This window comes from Zophobas morio, unplaced genomic scaffold (genome assembly GCF_036711695.1).
Source record: "Zophobas morio isolate AGI-343-1 ecotype UQ-CSIRO unplaced genomic scaffold, CSIRO_AGI_Zmor_V1 ptg000014l, whole genome shotgun sequence".
Lineage (NCBI taxonomy): Eukaryota > Metazoa > Arthropoda > Insecta > Coleoptera > Tenebrionidae > Zophobas > Zophobas morio.
In genome coordinates, this window is record NW_026972119.1 from 3,034,627 (window position 1) to 3,053,326 (window position 18,700).

General features: G+C 33.6%; 1 protein-coding gene across 1 annotated transcript in view; it reads right to left on the reverse strand.

The window, feature by feature from the left end:
• The window catches only part of LOC135129192 (neurogenic protein mastermind-like), a 66,551-nt gene extending 48,118 nt beyond the window's left edge, over positions 1-18,433 (reverse strand). The window contains exons 1-2 of the mRNA XM_064056310.1: positions 18,227-18,433; positions 2,875-3,073 (exon numbers count right to left, since the gene is read on the reverse strand). Coding sequence (XP_063912380.1) covers positions 2,875-3,027 — 153 coding nt within the window. The 5' untranslated portion in view covers positions 3,028-3,073; positions 18,227-18,433. The remainder of the gene's footprint in view (positions 1-2,874; positions 3,074-18,226) is intronic.
• Between the last annotated feature and the right edge of the window lie 267 nt (positions 18,434-18,700).

Genomic DNA, 18,700 nt, shown 5'->3' on the forward strand with positions numbered 1-18,700 from the left:
CCGTATCATTCTTTTTGCAAAGAATAGAGAAAAGTTTGAATTTGATTAGAAAGTTTTTATTGGTGTTCGTCTAATTTATGATTGACATATTGTGAATCCGCCTATACCACACACAAACAGGAAACTGAAAAGGATCTTTGTATTCAATAAATAACAATAAACATTTAAAGTGAAACTTAGATACGCTAAACAACTTCATTGCTCAATAATCGTAAAATACAAATACCTTTACAACGGTTAATTATTGAAAACCGCGCCCATTTTTTAGAGAAGTTGGACACTTACCATTGTAATAAAATACAGAATAGGTCATGACACGACTTTTGACCCAGGATCAATTGTAGTGGACCATTAAGAAAAACTCGATTTCTAATACTGATTGACAAATTTCAAGTGATAATTAATTTGCATTTTTGTATGTAAACGTTTATTTTTCAACAACAGTCTCGGTGTTTTTGACTTAAACCTATCATAGTGACGAAATGCAAAATATAAACATTGTTAACTTTTGCGAAATAACCTGAAATTTATTTATACTCTTCCTTGGTTATTTTAACGTAGTACTACGTTAGTGCCACTAATGGGTAAAAACTTAAAAACGATAAAGTAACATTTAAGTTATTTATATTTTAAAGTGTTTAAATTTAGGAAAAAGTCAAAAGTCATCAAAAAAAAAAGAAGAAATCGTAGTAACAAAATAGTATTTATTTATTTTACATTGTGTAAAATTAATTAAACTAATGATGCTCCATATTGGGAAAACAAGTAAAATAGTCTCGAGGAGTAAAAAAATGTTTCTGAAAGCCTGCGAAACCAAATCCTCTTGTTACATCTCCGGACATATCATTCCGGTCTTATAAATATCCGGTAAGATTTGATTAAGTTCAACATTCCAGCTTCACCGGAAGCTGTTAGAACGTTTGCGCCTTTTTTTGATAACTTGAAATAGTTACGATTGAGTGGTGACGAATAAAAAGGCTCGGAAACCACCACATAATTACTCAGATGCTATTTAGTTTGCCAGGTTTCCAGGATGTTGTGGTTACCTTGATTCACCTGTTACCTATTGGTAAAGCATGTAAACCTTGTGAGAATTAAAATTAACTTAACGATATCGTTTAGCCTTCACTAATATGAACTATCATCACATTTAGAGTGTGAATCATGTTATGGGTTAATACCCTCTACTGTGGAATCCCCATAAAACCATGTTCAACTGCCCATTTGAAACTAGGAACTGTGGAAGTTTTCGCCGGTTTAATGATGTTAACAAAAATGAAACTGATATACCTACGCTCCTTTTAGTGTTTTACACTATCACCTCGATTCCTCATGTATCTATAGCTTAAGGCCTTTTATATAAATCAAATTTTAACTTTCGGTAATTAGCAATCGATTTTTAATCTATGATGGGTTAGTAAATAAATGGCACTTTAACCAAGTTGAGCTTAAATCTTAATATCGCTCAAAAAGCTTTAAGCGTTATTTTTTTATTGCCAACATAACAATATGAAAAATGATTTATTTTCTGTTCAATTTTTACTTCCTAGTGACAGCTGTGACAAGATATTTTGACAAATGTTCATTTTACTTGCAGTTTCAGCTTGTAGAAGACGAAAATGTACCTTTCTTTTTTCCGTTATCTCTCTGTCTGAGGGTTGAAATTAAAAAAAAAATCGAAACCACGGTAAACCTATCTATTTTCGGTCCCTATAGACATTATCTCAAAATATTGTTAAATATCAGCCAGCATATCTCTACTTGCGGTTTACCAAGCTATCCTTATTTTTAACTTTACATTACACGAATTATTCTAAAAAGATTCGATATTTTAGAATGTCACAACACTGAAATCTATTTATTCTTCTTTCCCAAATCATGACTCAGGGGCCAATTCCAAGTTGGTGGCGCAAGTCACTGGTGCAGCGCAACTTTATAATGCTAATTTGGGTATCAAATGCTGGTTGCTAGGGGTGACGGAATCAACAAACGCAGTTTTGTCGAATTTTCCATTGAAATTTGCACCATGGAGTTGCGGCACCTCTAGTAGGCAGTGCAAGTTGGCGCAATTTATCTCGAAAAATTGCGCTTGTTTATTCCGTCACCCCTAGCAACCAGCATTTGATACCCAAATTAGCATTATAAAGTTGCGCTGCACCAGTGACTTGCGCCACCAACTTGGAATTGGCCCCTTAGTCTTAAAATGCTATTTTAAAGAACTTCAACAGTAGAGGGGGAAGCTATGTGAAAATAACTCTGAATTGTCTTCTGTGTTTTAGTTGTATGCAGAATACAACTATAATTTCTTCTTGTTGGTGTGTTTCCGATATGTATGCAAACATAATTTTTTTGATTCGTCATGTTAGTATGAAGTTTTTTTTTTTATTTTTTTATTTTCGATTTTGAGAGTATGGAAGAATAGAACATAAATTCCTTTTATTATTTCAAATTATCTTAACACATTTAATTTGTTCCTTAACGCGAAGAGTCAACGGAAAATTGCGTTTAGCTTCACTCATACTAAACCAAAACTCCTCTCTTTGTGCAACACATTAATATGCACTTTTCCACATTTACTCTTAAAAAACTGAAACACATTTTCAAATTCAAAAACAAAATAACACTGTGTTCATTCAACAAACGACATACTTCGAATTAATCTATGAATCCGCTTTGCATGATAACACTTAAACGCAAATCATTTAAAATGTTTGTTTCCGGTGACGACACTGTAAGTTAAATTATTATTAAATGCCGTCACGAACATTAGCCAACAGCGACTGCAGTCCACAAAAATAAAGTCATTCTAAAGCTGAGTTCAACTTAAATTGCGTTACGATAAGAAAGTAATTTTCAAAGCAAAGAGTAACATACCACGTGCACGCTGCTCTGAATGGATTCCTGCTTTCTGTCTTTGGTTTTGGGTACTCTTTTGGCTTTCGCGTCCAAAAACCGTTGTTTCAACTGGAGGGTATCCTGGAAGTTTTGTTCGCAGTGTTCGTTGAAAGCTTGACCGAACCGCGGCATACAGTCACTCTGTCTTTTTCTATAGTTTTCAATTCGCCTTCGAAGTCTGGAACAAAACAAAGACAAATTATCATTGGAATAATATAATCATAATAAGTGAAGGAAGTATTGTAATCAAGACTGTCGGCCGACTCCCTACTTTTACGTTTTCTCGATCTTTCATGACCCCTACAGTACGAAGAAATAGGTCTCCCGTTTCATGGTCTGTTTCTCTGCCGTCCCGCTAACCGAAATTTGTCTAGTCATCCCCACCAATAATGTGATGACGTCACTTCAAAATTGTACATAGTAATTGGGTTTTAATTTGTATCAAATAACATAGTCCTACACATGTAGTTTATGACGCAGTGTTGAGTTTTTACCCGAAACGTCCAGATTTTTGGAAAAAAATCTAAATTATAAAATAACATTTTGCAATTTAATTTTGAATCTGCAAAACCGAAGCTTTAAAATTTTGCAGATGTTTGCTTTGAAATCTTGGAGATGTTTTAAAGTTATCATAAGCATGGTCAATTTTTGATCAAAATGTATTTGCCTATCCCCCTAAAAAACTGATGACGTCCCCTCAAAATTTTGCTGAACAAATCCTATCTTAAATGTACAAAGTATGATGAGGCTATACTTGTGATTTATCAATGCATTAATATTTTTTAGATTTGCTTATACAGGGAGTCTTAAAAAAATTAACGACTGAGTCAATTTATTTTGTTTAATCAAGAATTGCAAAACTGAATACTTTGAAATCTTGCAGACGTTTTGAAGTTTTGTAAGCATGGTAACTTTTAATCGAAATATATCTGTTCATCAACCCCGAAAAATTGAATAATAAAATGTGCAAAATATGATCAATCTATACTTGTAATTTATCATTGCATTCATATTTTTTATATTTGCTTATACAGGGTGAGTCAAAAAAATTAATAAATCAATCAATTTATTTTATTCAATAAATCAAGAATTGCATAACTGAATGCTTTGAAATCTTGCAGGCGTTTCAAAGTCATTGTAGGCATGGTAAATTGCTAATCAAAATAAATCTGTTTATTCCCCCCAAAAAATTGATGACGTTATCTCAAAATTTTCCCGAATAAATTGTACCCAAAATGGGGCTTTCATAAACTGGGCACTTTTTTAATCCGCAGCGTCATTATCTGTTCAGGTACCTAAAGTTTGTCTAGAATTATAACAATTTTATGGACTCCCAGAGTTAATTCGTTTTACAGCCCTTTTCGAACCCAGTTTTTTCAAGAAATTTGCACCTGCCTGCCAGACTGCGCGGCGCGGGGCGAACTTGAGTGCAGGTAACATCCCTTGGCAGGCTCTTTAGCTGTACAATAAAACTGACGAAAACTTTGAGAGTCCATGAAATTCTTATAATTCTAGACAAACTTTATAATACTTACTGCAACTGCGCACCACCATGTGGATCAGGTAAATCCTTCGTAACGACTTCTTAGTAATTACCATTTCGAAATGTTTATCGCACTCCCAAACAACCAATGGCGGTCAGGACAGGTAGGTATGTACCACCACCATTTTGTATCTTTTAAAACTCAACTTTGAATAATTTTGAACGAGTTTCGACTAAATTCTTATATAAAATTACGAAATGTGAACGAAAAAGTCAGAGTAAAAGATGTATACCCTAGAAGGAAGCAACAATTTGTTTAATGTAAAATAAATGAGTATACTAACCGATGTACTGATAGATTGCATTATGTAAAATGTTAAGGTTATGAAAATAAACACAAATAAAAAATGCTTTATGTTTTTCATTTACTACAGAAATTGAAGATTACCAACAATCGCTTTAAAGTACACTGTTAATTACCGACTCAGTGGACAATTTAGGAACCAGAGTTAGGGGCGATCCTCAAGTCGGTGCGCAGTTTAGGACCACCGCAAAAACTCCCTTGTAACAAACGGTTAGCACGTTTCTTTACCTTTACTCAAATATTAGATGGTTGCCATTAAAAACAATAAAATTTGCAAAATCAAATCTTTTAAGTAGTTTTTCGAAAGAGCTAGATTTGACAAGCTGTACTTTATGGGCGAGGGAGGTTCAGTCGAAGTAATCTTTGACCAACTTTTTATATGAACCGTCCAACGCTGTAAACTTCTCCACTTACCCCGACATCTCCCTTGCGTAATATAGGACACTACTTAAGTTAACGTTCAATTTGCGGAAACAAAGACTAAGTACACACACACACTTATTATAACTTCATCAAATTTGTATTCACTATCGTCACACCAGTGTTCACTCGACAAACGACAAGAAGAAAATGATTCAAGTGTTCAACGTCAAGTACTGCCATATCGTCTTTACCTTCCAGTAACGAGTCCTTCTGAGAATGAAAGTGAAGTTTGTCAGTTCGACCACCAATCAGACTTTATCCTTTTAGCTATAACCCAACGGATTAGGACTACCGGTCAGTTCGACCACCACTGATAATTAGGGTTGGAGGTGGCGACTACCTGAAAGTTGGCAGTAGGCGGGCGGTAGGTACTAGATGTATACAGTGCATCTTTTTTAAAAGTGGCCATAGGGATTCCCATGTTAAATTTTAGACCCCATGTTAACTTTTGTTAGGGTGAAAACCCGGAGATGATTTTTGCGGAGAAAATAGCCTTAGGGTTCTATTTTAACTTCTACTACAACTTTTTACAGTAATTTGTTAATTTGTGCTTTAAAAAATTAAAATTCTTTTGATTAAAAAATTTTGGTACATCATAGAAGGTTTTGACTTATCATTTTAACAGCATAATTTTAATTTATCATTAAATGCCTTTATTGCAGTTTTTAGAAATGAAACAGAATGATGGAATTCGAACATAAATAAAAAAAATAAAAGATACCTAATTTCACTGAAATTTCGTTTTCAATGTCCACAATCGAAAAATCCAGTGTTTATAACTCTGCCATAAAATTTACAAAATGTGCTCTTGCCGGGTCTGGAACGATGTGGGAATGCTGCAGCAAGATTTTGTGCAGTTTTTCTGTTGTCGATAAGGCTTTAATGTATCCATCAGTGACCATTTGTACTTTTTCTTTAATTGTGTACTGCGGCATGTTGATAAATTTCGGTCACTAAAAACCAATAATCGAACGAGTAATCAAAGTTTAGAAACGTCACGTAAATGTCTGTTTTTACACAACTGTCTACAAAAGTATTCAAATATTTTATTTTTTTTTAAAGGAATATCTTTGAATTTAAAACATGACCTTTAATAAAATCGACGAAAGATAACCCAAATTACATCCAGTAAAAATTTCAATTCTGAAGCTTTACTCAAACATAAGTTAACATGGGGTATAAAATTTAACATGGGAATCCCTATGGCCACTTTTAAAAAAGATGCACTGTATAAATTGTCGTAAATACAATTATTGAATTTAGTTTCCTGTTTATTGAAGTTTCTCTAAACTGTGTGCAAGTTCTTCTTAGTTAGTTTTTGTTGTTTGTTTATCACTCTTTGCTGTTAACGCGATGGCAGACTCAAAAGTTCAAGCAGAAACTATGTACACCGAAAAGAGGAATATCATGTTAATATGTGATGGTTTTAAATTCTCCAAAGCCCACACCAGTAAAAACGGCATAATTAGGTGGAGGTGTTACATAAGAACGTGCGGGGCAAAAATATATAGTAATGTTTGTGATGAAACTGCAATCGTAGACAAAGCTGGTCTACCTACATAATCATCAACAATGTGAAAATCTCAGCAGACAAGTCGTTAGTAATTATATCAAAAGGAAGGCCATAGAGGATCCAACAGAAAAACCTGCTAAACTAATTCATCGGGAGTTAAAAGAAAATACATTTAGTGACGACATCGATACCCGTGATATTGAATGCATGAGAAGAAATGCATACATCGCACAAAATTTTCGTTAAGATCCATCTTGACAACTCCTTCCCGACCAACTGGACTGCGGCAAATTTACAAGGGTCCGCGGTTAAGCTATGATAAAAATTAGTGAAAGTCAAAAGACACTGGAGGTCGAATCATCACAATATTTCTAGTTATGCTACACCACTAGTGGGGGCCAGAATGTTAGAATCGGGGTTAAATTCCTCTTAAAGGTTTTACTAAGGCAACAAATGTTTATTTACAAAAAAAAGCCGGGCGTTTTATCTTGGGGAAAGCCAACGCATCCTCAAAAAGGGCGTAGTCGTTGGGGTTGTGGAGATTCCAGTGGCGTGACTAATAAAAGGGTGAGTACTCTTGTATTGTATAATTCTATACTACATGTTTTCGGACAACAAATCAGAGGAGAGTGACTAATTTGTTTTTTATCGGGACTTTTGAATAATCGTTCGTTTTCATCTTCAAGCAATTGCTTTATATCTTTTAAAGTATTCTTTTCCATCTTTTGAAAATAATTGAAAAGGTTGAACACAAATTCACGTGCTCGAGCATTTCACTTTTATACTTGAGGCCATGTTTCCAGTGTAACTACCATCAAGTAAGTTGCTTCTTAGAAATATACATAAACTAATCGTTTGCCCTTTTCTCGTGTTTATTAATTTTTCGTGGAACGGATTAAAGCTTGAGTTGTCCTATACAATTTTACCTGCTTTCTTAAACCGTCCGCAATGGTTCTCTGTGAGGCCAATGACTCATTTTGAAACGTTGGTAAAATGTTTGTGCGCATCCCAAGTTCTCGCCAAGAGAAAAATGCTAATTTTTAAGTTACCATTAGAAATAATTGAAAACCTAAACAAAAAATTAAAGACAAAAAAAATGGTCCAATTTTATTTCGACAGTATTTTCTTCGCGTCTGAATTACAAATTATACAATTAGATTTTGCGATGTTCTGAATATTATTATTACTATATTAAATAAAGACGTGTGTATTCTCACATTTTCGAAAAAACGTTATGAACCGTTCTTAATTTGATCGAAGGTTGCTTCGCCAGAACTTGGCTCGCCCCTGATGTACAATGAAACATATCCAACATTTTCGAAAAATTATAAAATTTGATTTTGAGAACTTTATATTTTTATAAGAACTCACCTATAAGTTGAAATAATAATATATTCTGTAACGAGGACAATAAGGAGCATATTAGCAACGGCGCTCGGCGTAGTGATGTCCAAGGCGTAAGCCGAGGACATTATGCCGAGCAAAGTCAATTTATAAATAAATAAAAAAACAAAAAAAAAGTTAGAAAAATAGCTGGTGCGTCAAATTTACAACAAAACGTGTTTAGAGCAGAAAAACATTTACGAAAAATCAAGACAATAACTGAGGATCTGTTACCTGTAAAGTCCCGTTCACAGTATAAAAAAGAATACAAAGCTTTTGGAAAATGGCGAGAAAATAAACGTACAACGAGGAAATCATCTTCGCGTATTTTGCAGAAGTCAAAACGGTTGAAATCATCCTCACTTTGGGCCCATTATTCAATGCTTAAAAGGACGATTTATGTAAAAGAGAATGTTGACATTTCCAGGTATATATTGCAAAGTGTTTTCTTTGTCAAAAAAAAAAATATATATAAATGATATTGATCACAAATAGTTTATATCTTTCAAATAGTAACTTGATATTTGCATATTTTCTTATTGTTTGAATTTTTTCCGAAGATTCCCAAAGTTAATAGAAGCAAACTATTAGTAAAAAATCCCCTCCTAATTCCGTTGTTTCAAAAACGCTTAGTATAATATCGAATCGTTCCAAATTTCCAAATTCAATACCCAATAAAGAGAAAAATCATCCTGATAATGATTGTTACAACTCCGAAGGCGTATCTCAAATTAATTTAGATAGAACGTCTAATACAGAGTCACCTACCGCACTAGACAAAGTAAAAGGTCCCGCAGTTAATTGGAAAAACTGTGGCTCATTGTTAGTCTGTAACCAATTTGAATTTAAATCGCAATATTTATGTAAATCCGTAGGCTCAAATATTAAAGACAACACGTCAAACGTAGCAACACTCGACAAGGAAAAACATTCCGAAAATCCCGAACACAAAATAAAAAGTCATTTCAGTAAAAACCCACCGGTGCCTCAAAATACCGCGCTGGGGTTGATTCTTAGCGGCAGTTTTGCGAATTTAAAAAATAATACTTCCCATCATCACAAAATTAGTTCAGACGAAATTATTTCTCGTTTCTTGGAAGTTGAAACCGTTAAAACCGGAGGCTGGTCATTAAGCAAAGGTTTTAAAAGCGATTTTTGTTCAACCCCTTTTCGGTACAACACAGGCCATTTACCTGATGGCCATTTCATGGTCAAAATACTCTTTTCGGAAAATCAGCCGCGATTAGAGAATTCTGCAGAAATGCACCCAAAGTGGCTATTATCAGTCGAGAGAAAGTTGAGGCGTTCCACAGTCCCTTATTTCAAAAATCGACCTAAATTAGGAAATTCCCGAGAAGTGGCTCTCCAACTGTTATTGTTTGCAAAGGTGCGTGATCATAAATCTAACGTGGGTTTTATTGTCTCTCAAAGGAAGTACCTAGACTTTGTACACCTGAAGGTACTTAACGAAAATTCGTTAAATAATTCCATTTACCTGCAACACAATTATGTTTTAAATCTTCTTCACATTTTTGCCACTAAACTCTGCGTGACTCTTTAGTACAGCTAAAGAGCCTGTTTCTTGAGAAAGTTGCGGTTCGAAAAGGGCTGTAAAACGAATTAACTCTGGGAGTCCATAAAATTCTTATAATTCTAGACAAACTTTAAAACCGTAACAAATAATACTTCTCAAACGTTACTATTTTTATCTCACTTTCTCTCATTGCGGTTGAGATGGTATGTATTGCCTGCTTTTTTTAGGGACGGTCCTAAAGATCTACCGGAACGTTCGTACAAAACAGAAGTTCTCAAACAAAAAACTGTTGAACTTGAAAAGGAGATGTTTAATGAAACAGATGAAATGTAAATTTTAAGTTAGTGTTATGTTTAATTTCAGAACACGTTTGCTCACTTTTTTTGTTTGTTGTATATTATAAATTATTATAAAGCCTGCAATAATACATAACTGTTTGAGAACCTCTGTCAAATTTCGGGTTTCACTCCGACAGGCGGAGCGCTCTGGCACATCCGCTTAAGTTAAAATGAGATAGCGCTTTATTGTTCTTGTTTCTCACAGCATAATGTAAAGTATCGGTGGTGGAAAAAAGAGAGAATGAGTTGTACAACATCATGGAAAAATTAAAACAGACGTACTGTATACTACTGCGTAACATTTAAAAATTCTTTGAAATGACGTCATCAGATTGTTGGTGGGAATGATTAGCCACATTTTGGTTAGCGTTTTACCATCTTCACGATATTTCTAATATACATATATAGTGAACCAAGACCTATAAGGTTATATGGCCATCATAAAAGTAGTTGACCGCAAATAAATACCCCCTTTGTGTGGTTCGCACTAAGCTTACCGGTTGGCAATAAATCATCTTCTAAACATTTCTTGCTCATATTTAACAGGGCCGGCTTTCAAAGCGAGTGGTTATTTCGGAACCCTCAGCGGCTGCAGGTAGTAAAGAAATAGTGGAGTGGTGGATTTTCATATTTAGTGAAAGCCGCCCCTGAACGAAACCACAAGAGCCGGTCGAGCTGCAGTGGACACGTTATTTACGACCCTAAAACCTTTTCTATTGTGAACAACTTAACTTCGACACAATGGGATGATTTTATGATGGCCATATAACCTTATAACTCTTGGTTCACTATACAAAATTTGACAGTAGGTCAAGTAGTTTCAAAGATTACGTAAATAAAATAATAAAAATTGATACGGATGACAGACAGACGGAAACGGGAGACTAGTTTTTTCGTACTCTAGGGGGCATTAAACGTCGAGAAAACATAAAAGTGGCGATACGTCCGATGGATTTGATTTTGATTGATTTTTTCTCCAAACTTGATTAAAAACCATTTGTTAATGTTAACTTTCGACAGAACTTTCCTCGCCCCTGAAGTACAGGTAAACAAATCCCGCTTCACTGAAAAATTATAAAATTTAATTCATCGATTTTTGTTTTGTGATAACATCTACAAAATAAAATCCAGTTGGTGTGCGCGGGGGCGCGGTCCGCGTAAGTGCAGACATATTTAAAACATATGTATAACCAACCAGTGAGACGATTAAGCACGTATTAATAATATTAATAATAATAATAGTAAGCTGCCTAACTTCAATGAATTTGTCTCCTCAGAGGCGACTAAATTATGAATTACGCTACAATGAAGCAAACGTTCTGAATATTTTAGATAAGTTGCTGTTATCACAGGTCATATTTTATTTTTATTAAATGTAGGCGAACGCAACATTATTGTATTCTTAAATTTCGAGAAAATACGGTGAATTGTTCTTCAATTGATCTATAAAAAAAATTGTTACCCATGCGACCTTGGCATTGATAATTCAACATTTTTACAACACGACCACTGAGTTTACCACACGTGAGTGCTCTGATACCGGTATAGAAATGTGATGATGTAATTTGGATTTTTGCGAAAATCTGGATCTAGGGTAAAAAATCAATGCGGATTCATAAATCACAATGGTATTATTTCTTCGCTGGACTCATCTACTCATGCTACTTTATATTGCTCCGACTATAATGAATTAATGAAAGTGGGGAAAATACTTATTTTTTAAATTCTACTACAATGAGGTTATTTATCCTGAGTTTATCACAAAGAGTGAAAGGTATTTTCATATATCAAATTTCAAGTATTAGTAACAATACTTTATTCAAAATGTTCGTGCACATAATCATGTCTAAACTACACATATGAAAAGTCGCTAATTTTAGACCTAATTTTATTTAAATTGAAACAAAGAAAATATTTTCTCGTCAACATGCTCCAGAAAGTGCCCAACGATTTAAAACGACCTTCTCTATTTCTCGAGCAAAAAATACGATTAAATCGATTTTATTCACCATCAGACCATCACACAGCGTACTGTAAAGAGATTGTTGTAAATTATCGAGTGATTTCTGGAGCGTGCTGGCGGCAGACTGTATCAGAAATTTTGTGACTGTATATGTATGTAAAATCAATAAAGGTGTACTCGGACTTCACAATTTTGGTGGGAAAAATTAATCAATTATTATGATAAATGTGAAAAAACAATTCTATGAAATAATGAAACAAGTACAAATTTTTCAAGTACTGAGAAGAGAAGAAAAGACGAATTTATGGAAGTTCTATTGTACAATATGCAGAAAGATCGTTAACTCTATTTACTTATAGATATAAAAATATATTACAGCTTCCGTGAAAAAAAAAAAAAATGAATTCAGTTGAAGATTTGCATACACAAATTTTTCAAAATTTTCGCGCGATCAAAATATCATAGTTATGTATGTATTGAAATTATCAAATTTAGCGAAAAAGGATAAAATCAGTTATTTCAACTTTTAAGGATTGGTTAATCTGATATGTTTATTAATAATCTCGCAAAAGGCATGCCGGATCTGGTTATTGATTATCACAAAATAGCGCAACTTCTTCCTAATTTAGCTTTAATCTTTTTTTATTTTTGCAGTTATCACGTTATCAGTATCACATTATAGGAAAAATTTACCAACTCGTAAGCAACATCGAATGACGATCGCTTGAGAGCGCAGGTTCGACAAAATTTTATTATTTTAGTGCAATGACTCTGGTTGTTAAATGATGGAATTCAAATAAAAATGAAAAAATAAACGATAATTTTACTGAAATTATATTTTTGATGTCAAGAAGTTGTACATCTGATATAAAATGTTTGAATTGTGCTCTTGTCGCTTATGCAAAATTGTGGAAATGCTGCAACATAATTTTGCTATAAGCGTTTAATGTTTCCAGTGACTATTTCCAATTTTTCTTTAGTTGTGTACCGCGGAGTATTGACGAATTTCGGTCAATAGAAACCAGCAATCGAACGAGCCATCAAATTTTAGAAACGTCAAGTAAATTTCGGTTTTTACATGGCTGCCTACAAATATTACGGACAAAAATACCCATCGTCTTTAAGAACTATCCTTTAATTTAAAGCAGAACTTTTAATAAAATTGACAAAAAATGGCCCGAACTTCATCCAGTAAAAACTTCACTATGAGTCTGAATCTTTACTCAAATACAAGCTAGCATGGGGTATAGAATTTAAAACAGGACTTTTAAAAAAGATGGACTGATGTATTGTCAAATGTAACGGGTATCTAAATAAAAACCTAGTCAAGAGAGATGTCTCTAATGTTTGTCATCGTGTTCGAGACAGTTGTCATTTCGGTGTCAAATTCAGTTTAAAGCCGGCCACACACACAGAGGGAAGACTGTGCAGTTAAAAGTGTGCACGCTTGTCGTAAGTTAAACCCGTACTCTCTAATTGCACACACATACAGAGGGAAGATTGCGCAATTAAAAGTGTGCACGCTTGTCGTAAGTTATTGCAGTGGCGTGCATTTGTATTATATAAAAAAAACAATTGTAAAATAAGTCAGACGTCATTTAAAAATACGACGCTAATGAATTAAAACTCAAGCGTGCAGCGACTTGTCTCCACACACACTGAGCTTTCCCCGCGCAGTTATAACTGTGCACGCTAACAACAGACTTGACTGCACATGCCACATTCTTCCCCACACACTAATAGGAGTTTTAACTGTACCCCGTGGCACGTACATTCAAGTCTTGACTCTTCCCTCTGTGTGTGTGGCTGGCTTAAAGATTAATTCACAACAGTTCATGTGACAAGCGAATGACAACTTTCAAAATTCATTTCGGAAATGACACACGAAAAAAACAAAAGCTGATGACACAACACTTCGCCAGGTTTTTATTTAGACACCCGATACATACATAGTTTTTACAGTTAAAAATTCTGCGATAACTTAGCGAATGCCCTTGTCCAGTTCAAACTTTCAGGTAATCATATTTCAACATTTCAAATTCTTTCAATAAATTAGTATTCCTATATGTTCGAAACATTCTTTTTTCGGGATAATCTGTCTTTTCTTCGACACACTCACACACACACCCAGCACATTACCAATCGTGTAACTTTTGCAATTTTGCATGGCATTCACTGTTGCATATTGAAATGAATATGCACCATAAATGAAGCAGGACAATAACGGGTCTGATAAACTTTAAAAATGGCAGTCCTTACCTGATAAATAAGTCACGTTTCGTCTGAATCCCAAAAGCAACTGAAATTTTTTGTATAAGGAATTCACGTTCGGTAGATGTAACTAGATTTGGTAACTTTTTTTTTTAAGCTGTGTAACTGCGGACATAATTGTTTTAGTGTATAATGTATTACTGGAATGTCAGAAAGTAGGTATCAAAAGTGTGACATGTAAGTAAGTAATGGTAAAATATCGAAAATGTGATGGTTTTGTGGTAATCTGGTGAATCTATTTTTGAACCAAGGAGAAAATCGCATCCCTCCAAAAGCCCAAAGAGCAACCCGCATGTAAAATTTTGAATCTTTTCCCTTCACTAGTTTTTTTAGGAGAACAATCTTTGATGTCATCATCATGGATCCACAATTTCACCATGGATCCGTTCTGGTATATCCATGTCTCATTCAAGAAAATGAAAAGTAAATCTTCACCACAATCACGCAATTGGAGATAGGTACCGCCTTAGAAATTTGATTCTGGCAGCTATAACGTGTTTAAAATGTGAAAAACTTCGCCTTCGGAAACCTAAATTTATACGTGTATTACGTACAATTATTTTCAAAGCCGAGTGTTTTACCTCTTACAAAACAATAACGATTATATAAAACTTAAAAACCAATTGTAGAACGGAACCAACAAAGCATGCAGGTATATAAATCTGCGCAGTCGTCTTTCTGATTCTGATTATAGTATTAACGGCACAAGCGCCGCTGTATCTATATTATTTTAAAATTCGAAAAACACTCGACAACACTAGCGAACTTTACGGTGAATATTTCTGCCACCAGTTTAACTGTTTCCGTTTTACCCAATTTTTTGAAAACCACGAAATATTTCTTGTTTCTTTTCCTTTAAAATGAGCTTTCTCGTGATTACTTTAATGGAAATTGTTTCCATGCTGTATTTAAGGATTTTCTTGAAACGAAGCGTGTTGAAATTAGAAAAACTTCGTTTTTTTTCCACACACTTCAGATTTGACATTTGAATTAGAAAATTAGACAGTTGATGCCAATCTTAAATTTCTAGTGATCTTAAGATTGCAACTTAACCACAGAAAAGTTTCTGTCAGTTACTTCTACCGAACGTGAATGCTTATTATATAAACTCTATCTTACATTATTACGTGTAACTTAAAAGAATATCAATTTTAATCTGCAACATGTATGTCTGGTCGACTAAAAAATTAAAAACTGTGCAGCCAAATTTCCTTCTGTGGCAAAAATGTAGTAATTCGTGGGAAATAAAAGAATTACACTTGTACAATAATGTTTTGTGGTTGATACATGATATTGCATAGCGCAAACCGCTGGTAGTCAGACGATAATCTCGGCTTTGTTAGTTCCTAGACAAGACGTTTGCTGGAACACAGTTATTCTGTTTGTTGGTACGGTCTCAATTACGACATTGCAGAATTCTAGTAAGTATCCAAAAGCTCTCAACGATAAACAAATTTTTAATTGTTATAAATAAATAAAAAAAATGTCTCGATTTTTTTTGTCCAATTTGCTAGTTTACCAATCACTGATTATTCATTAATAATTCCTTTAATAAATAATCGTCAGTTAACTTTAACTAGCCATTGATATCCTGACCCTGAATACATAATTCCAAATTTAAATTTACACTTAGATGACATAATAAATCATTTTTTTAGTAAGTACGATTTAAAACAGTTATTTACGTAACAAAAGGGAAATATTTTTCCTTTAATCATTCGTCATTTGTTTATTAAACAACAACGAACATATTCAAAAAAGTTCCAGGCATTTCTACGCCTTTACATAGACTTATTTTCATTACAACAAATTAATAAACAAAGTGAACAATCTTACAAAATTATTTCTGTTATTTTACAAATTATTAGATAATAGTGTTATCACTAATTATTGCAAATTTATAAATTGACTCGAGCACCATACAATAAACATTAACAGGAAAGATTAAATTGATATTTACGTATCTTGTTTTTTTATATTTCTTTATCACATTAAAATGTAAATATTTTGCAGTCATTCATAAACGACTACTGTTATCATAAACGTGATCCGGATGGACAGTATCAGAATCGATAATTCAAACATGAAACTTTTTTAATAATTTAGTAGAAAATAAATTATTAAAAATTAAACACATTTAAGGACATAACTGATCTACTACAATATTGGTTTTGCTTTGATTTTTTCAGATGATTGTTTTCTCAGCATGAAAATTGCGAAAATTATCCAAAGGTTAGATAACAAAACTTTGGGAATGAATCAGGAATCGAAATTGTTTTTTAACAATGTTCTAAATCATAGGTTTTCGTTTAATTTGCGAGGAAACATAGCTGCGAGCTATTTTCCAACTGTGTTTACTGGAAAATTTTGTTGTGTCATCGAAGATATTTTACGTTGTATATACATAACTCTATGAACCAATTTTAATGCCTAACTATGAAGTTTATGAAAATGTTAATATTATAAAAGTATTTGACGAACTTTTAATGTGGAAATATACCCTTTAGTATTAAGTTACAAATTATGAAATTGACAATGTGAAGTTTTTTCATAAGTCCTGTAGAACTTTTCTACTATACTCCTTTTATATATATATATATTGTATATATACAATTTACATATTTATATATGTACGATTAAATTCCAAAATCAGTGTGGATCGGACTGCATTCTTGTTTTCTTTACGTTGGCACTTATTTTGACCTATTCAACATTAAAAACGACAAGTCCCCTTTAAAATCATAATCAAGCTAGACGAATTACTCGGAACTGTCCGAGAACACATATTTTGACGTAAATTTTTGAATTTCTATTTCATGTTATCAAAGTTAAGACATCATTAGATATTTTTTTTCAATTGCAACCTTAGTATGGATAAAGTGTACGAAGCAAAAAAATACTTGGAAGTTTAATGCAATTAATAAATGATTTGTTTTCAATAATTTTACAGTTTATTTTACGAATAAATTAAAAAAAAATACCAACATTGTGGTCTAATATTTTTTGCCACTAAAAAAATGGTGAGGTATACAATCAATTTATACATTTAATTTCAACTAAAAATTTTTGAATTTCTTCCCAAAATATAGATATAAAAACGAGTGCATCTATCCTATGCAGATTTTTTTAATGAATTAATTACTTCAGAATTGCCCACTGTACAGAAATAGATACATAGGCAATAGCGAATTTACAAAATAAAATCTATTTAGGACCGTCATAAAATTCAGTGTAGCACTTCAGTTTCACCGGAAATAACAACTTTCGCTTTTTTAATGGGTTATTTTTTTTCTTAAAAGATTATTGTTTCCTCAATACAATAAAACGAAATTTACAATAGGTTAAATTTTCAAAATGAACTTTCGTACACTATTAAAAATGAGCTGCAGAAGAGTATATGTGGTTACAAATGTTAGTAACTACATATTTATATCTGTAACAGTAAACATCAATTATTGTTGATGCCTTTACTTGCAACACTGTTGGCAATTAAATTTACATTAAATCAAATAATTTAAATAACTTCGGGGCGTAACTATTTTCGATATCACTCTACAAAGTTTCTTATCGTATTTACACAACAATAAGCTATTCAAAAATAGTAAAACTGAAAGTAGACCCTTTTTAAAAAACTAAATTTGTATTCATTTCCTGTGAAATGGGAAGTGCTATGATTAAGATTATTATCCGCCAAAATATATTTGCGGGTTCTCTATCGTTAATTACCATTCTAAAAGTACTTTGAAGCAATTTAAATCTTAGCTGAGATGAAACCATCGTATATATTACTGAGACAAGGTATATTTGCTCTTAGTTTTGCTTTCATATGTTAATTGGTTTGATTTCCGTTGAAAAATTAATGAAATAAACTTCCACGATTCTTGAAAAGTACCATTCACACGAGTCCAGAGATACAGTTACACTTGAAAATTTGATTCCAATATGTAGATTTAAAACTTCGTCGTCCACACGATTCATCCAGTTCCTATTTATATTCGCTGAAAAGGGTTGAAGCGGCTATCTAAAAATGTACCCAAATAAATATTAGAAATCACCCACCTGTCTACCACAGCTTGTCGCTTGGGAGTGTTGATTTCGTGAGGAAGGGGCGACAGTCCCGGGGGCTGTGGGGCGACGGGGGGGACGGTCCCTCCACCGTCGTGGCAACCCCCTGGACCAGAGCTGGCTCGATCCAGCGTGTCGATTGCCTGTCCTTCTTCACATCGCACTTGCCAATAAAATAATTTCACACTCCCGACCCGAACATAACCTCACTCGAACGTTTCAACAGTGTTTCGCACAAAACTGCACTATGGCAGCGCACATTTTATTAGATGAACGACCTTCAAATTGGTATCTCCAGACGTGTCAATCAGTGTTTAGGTACAGCTTGCCTTCTCAAATGAGTGCTGAAGGTTAACTGATGTTTTGCGTTGTATCCATGTGCATTTTAACACGCGAACGGCATAGGTGAGCATTTTTGGGCCTGTTTATCACTGGAACGTCTAAGTGACTCCGCTGACGGATGTAAAC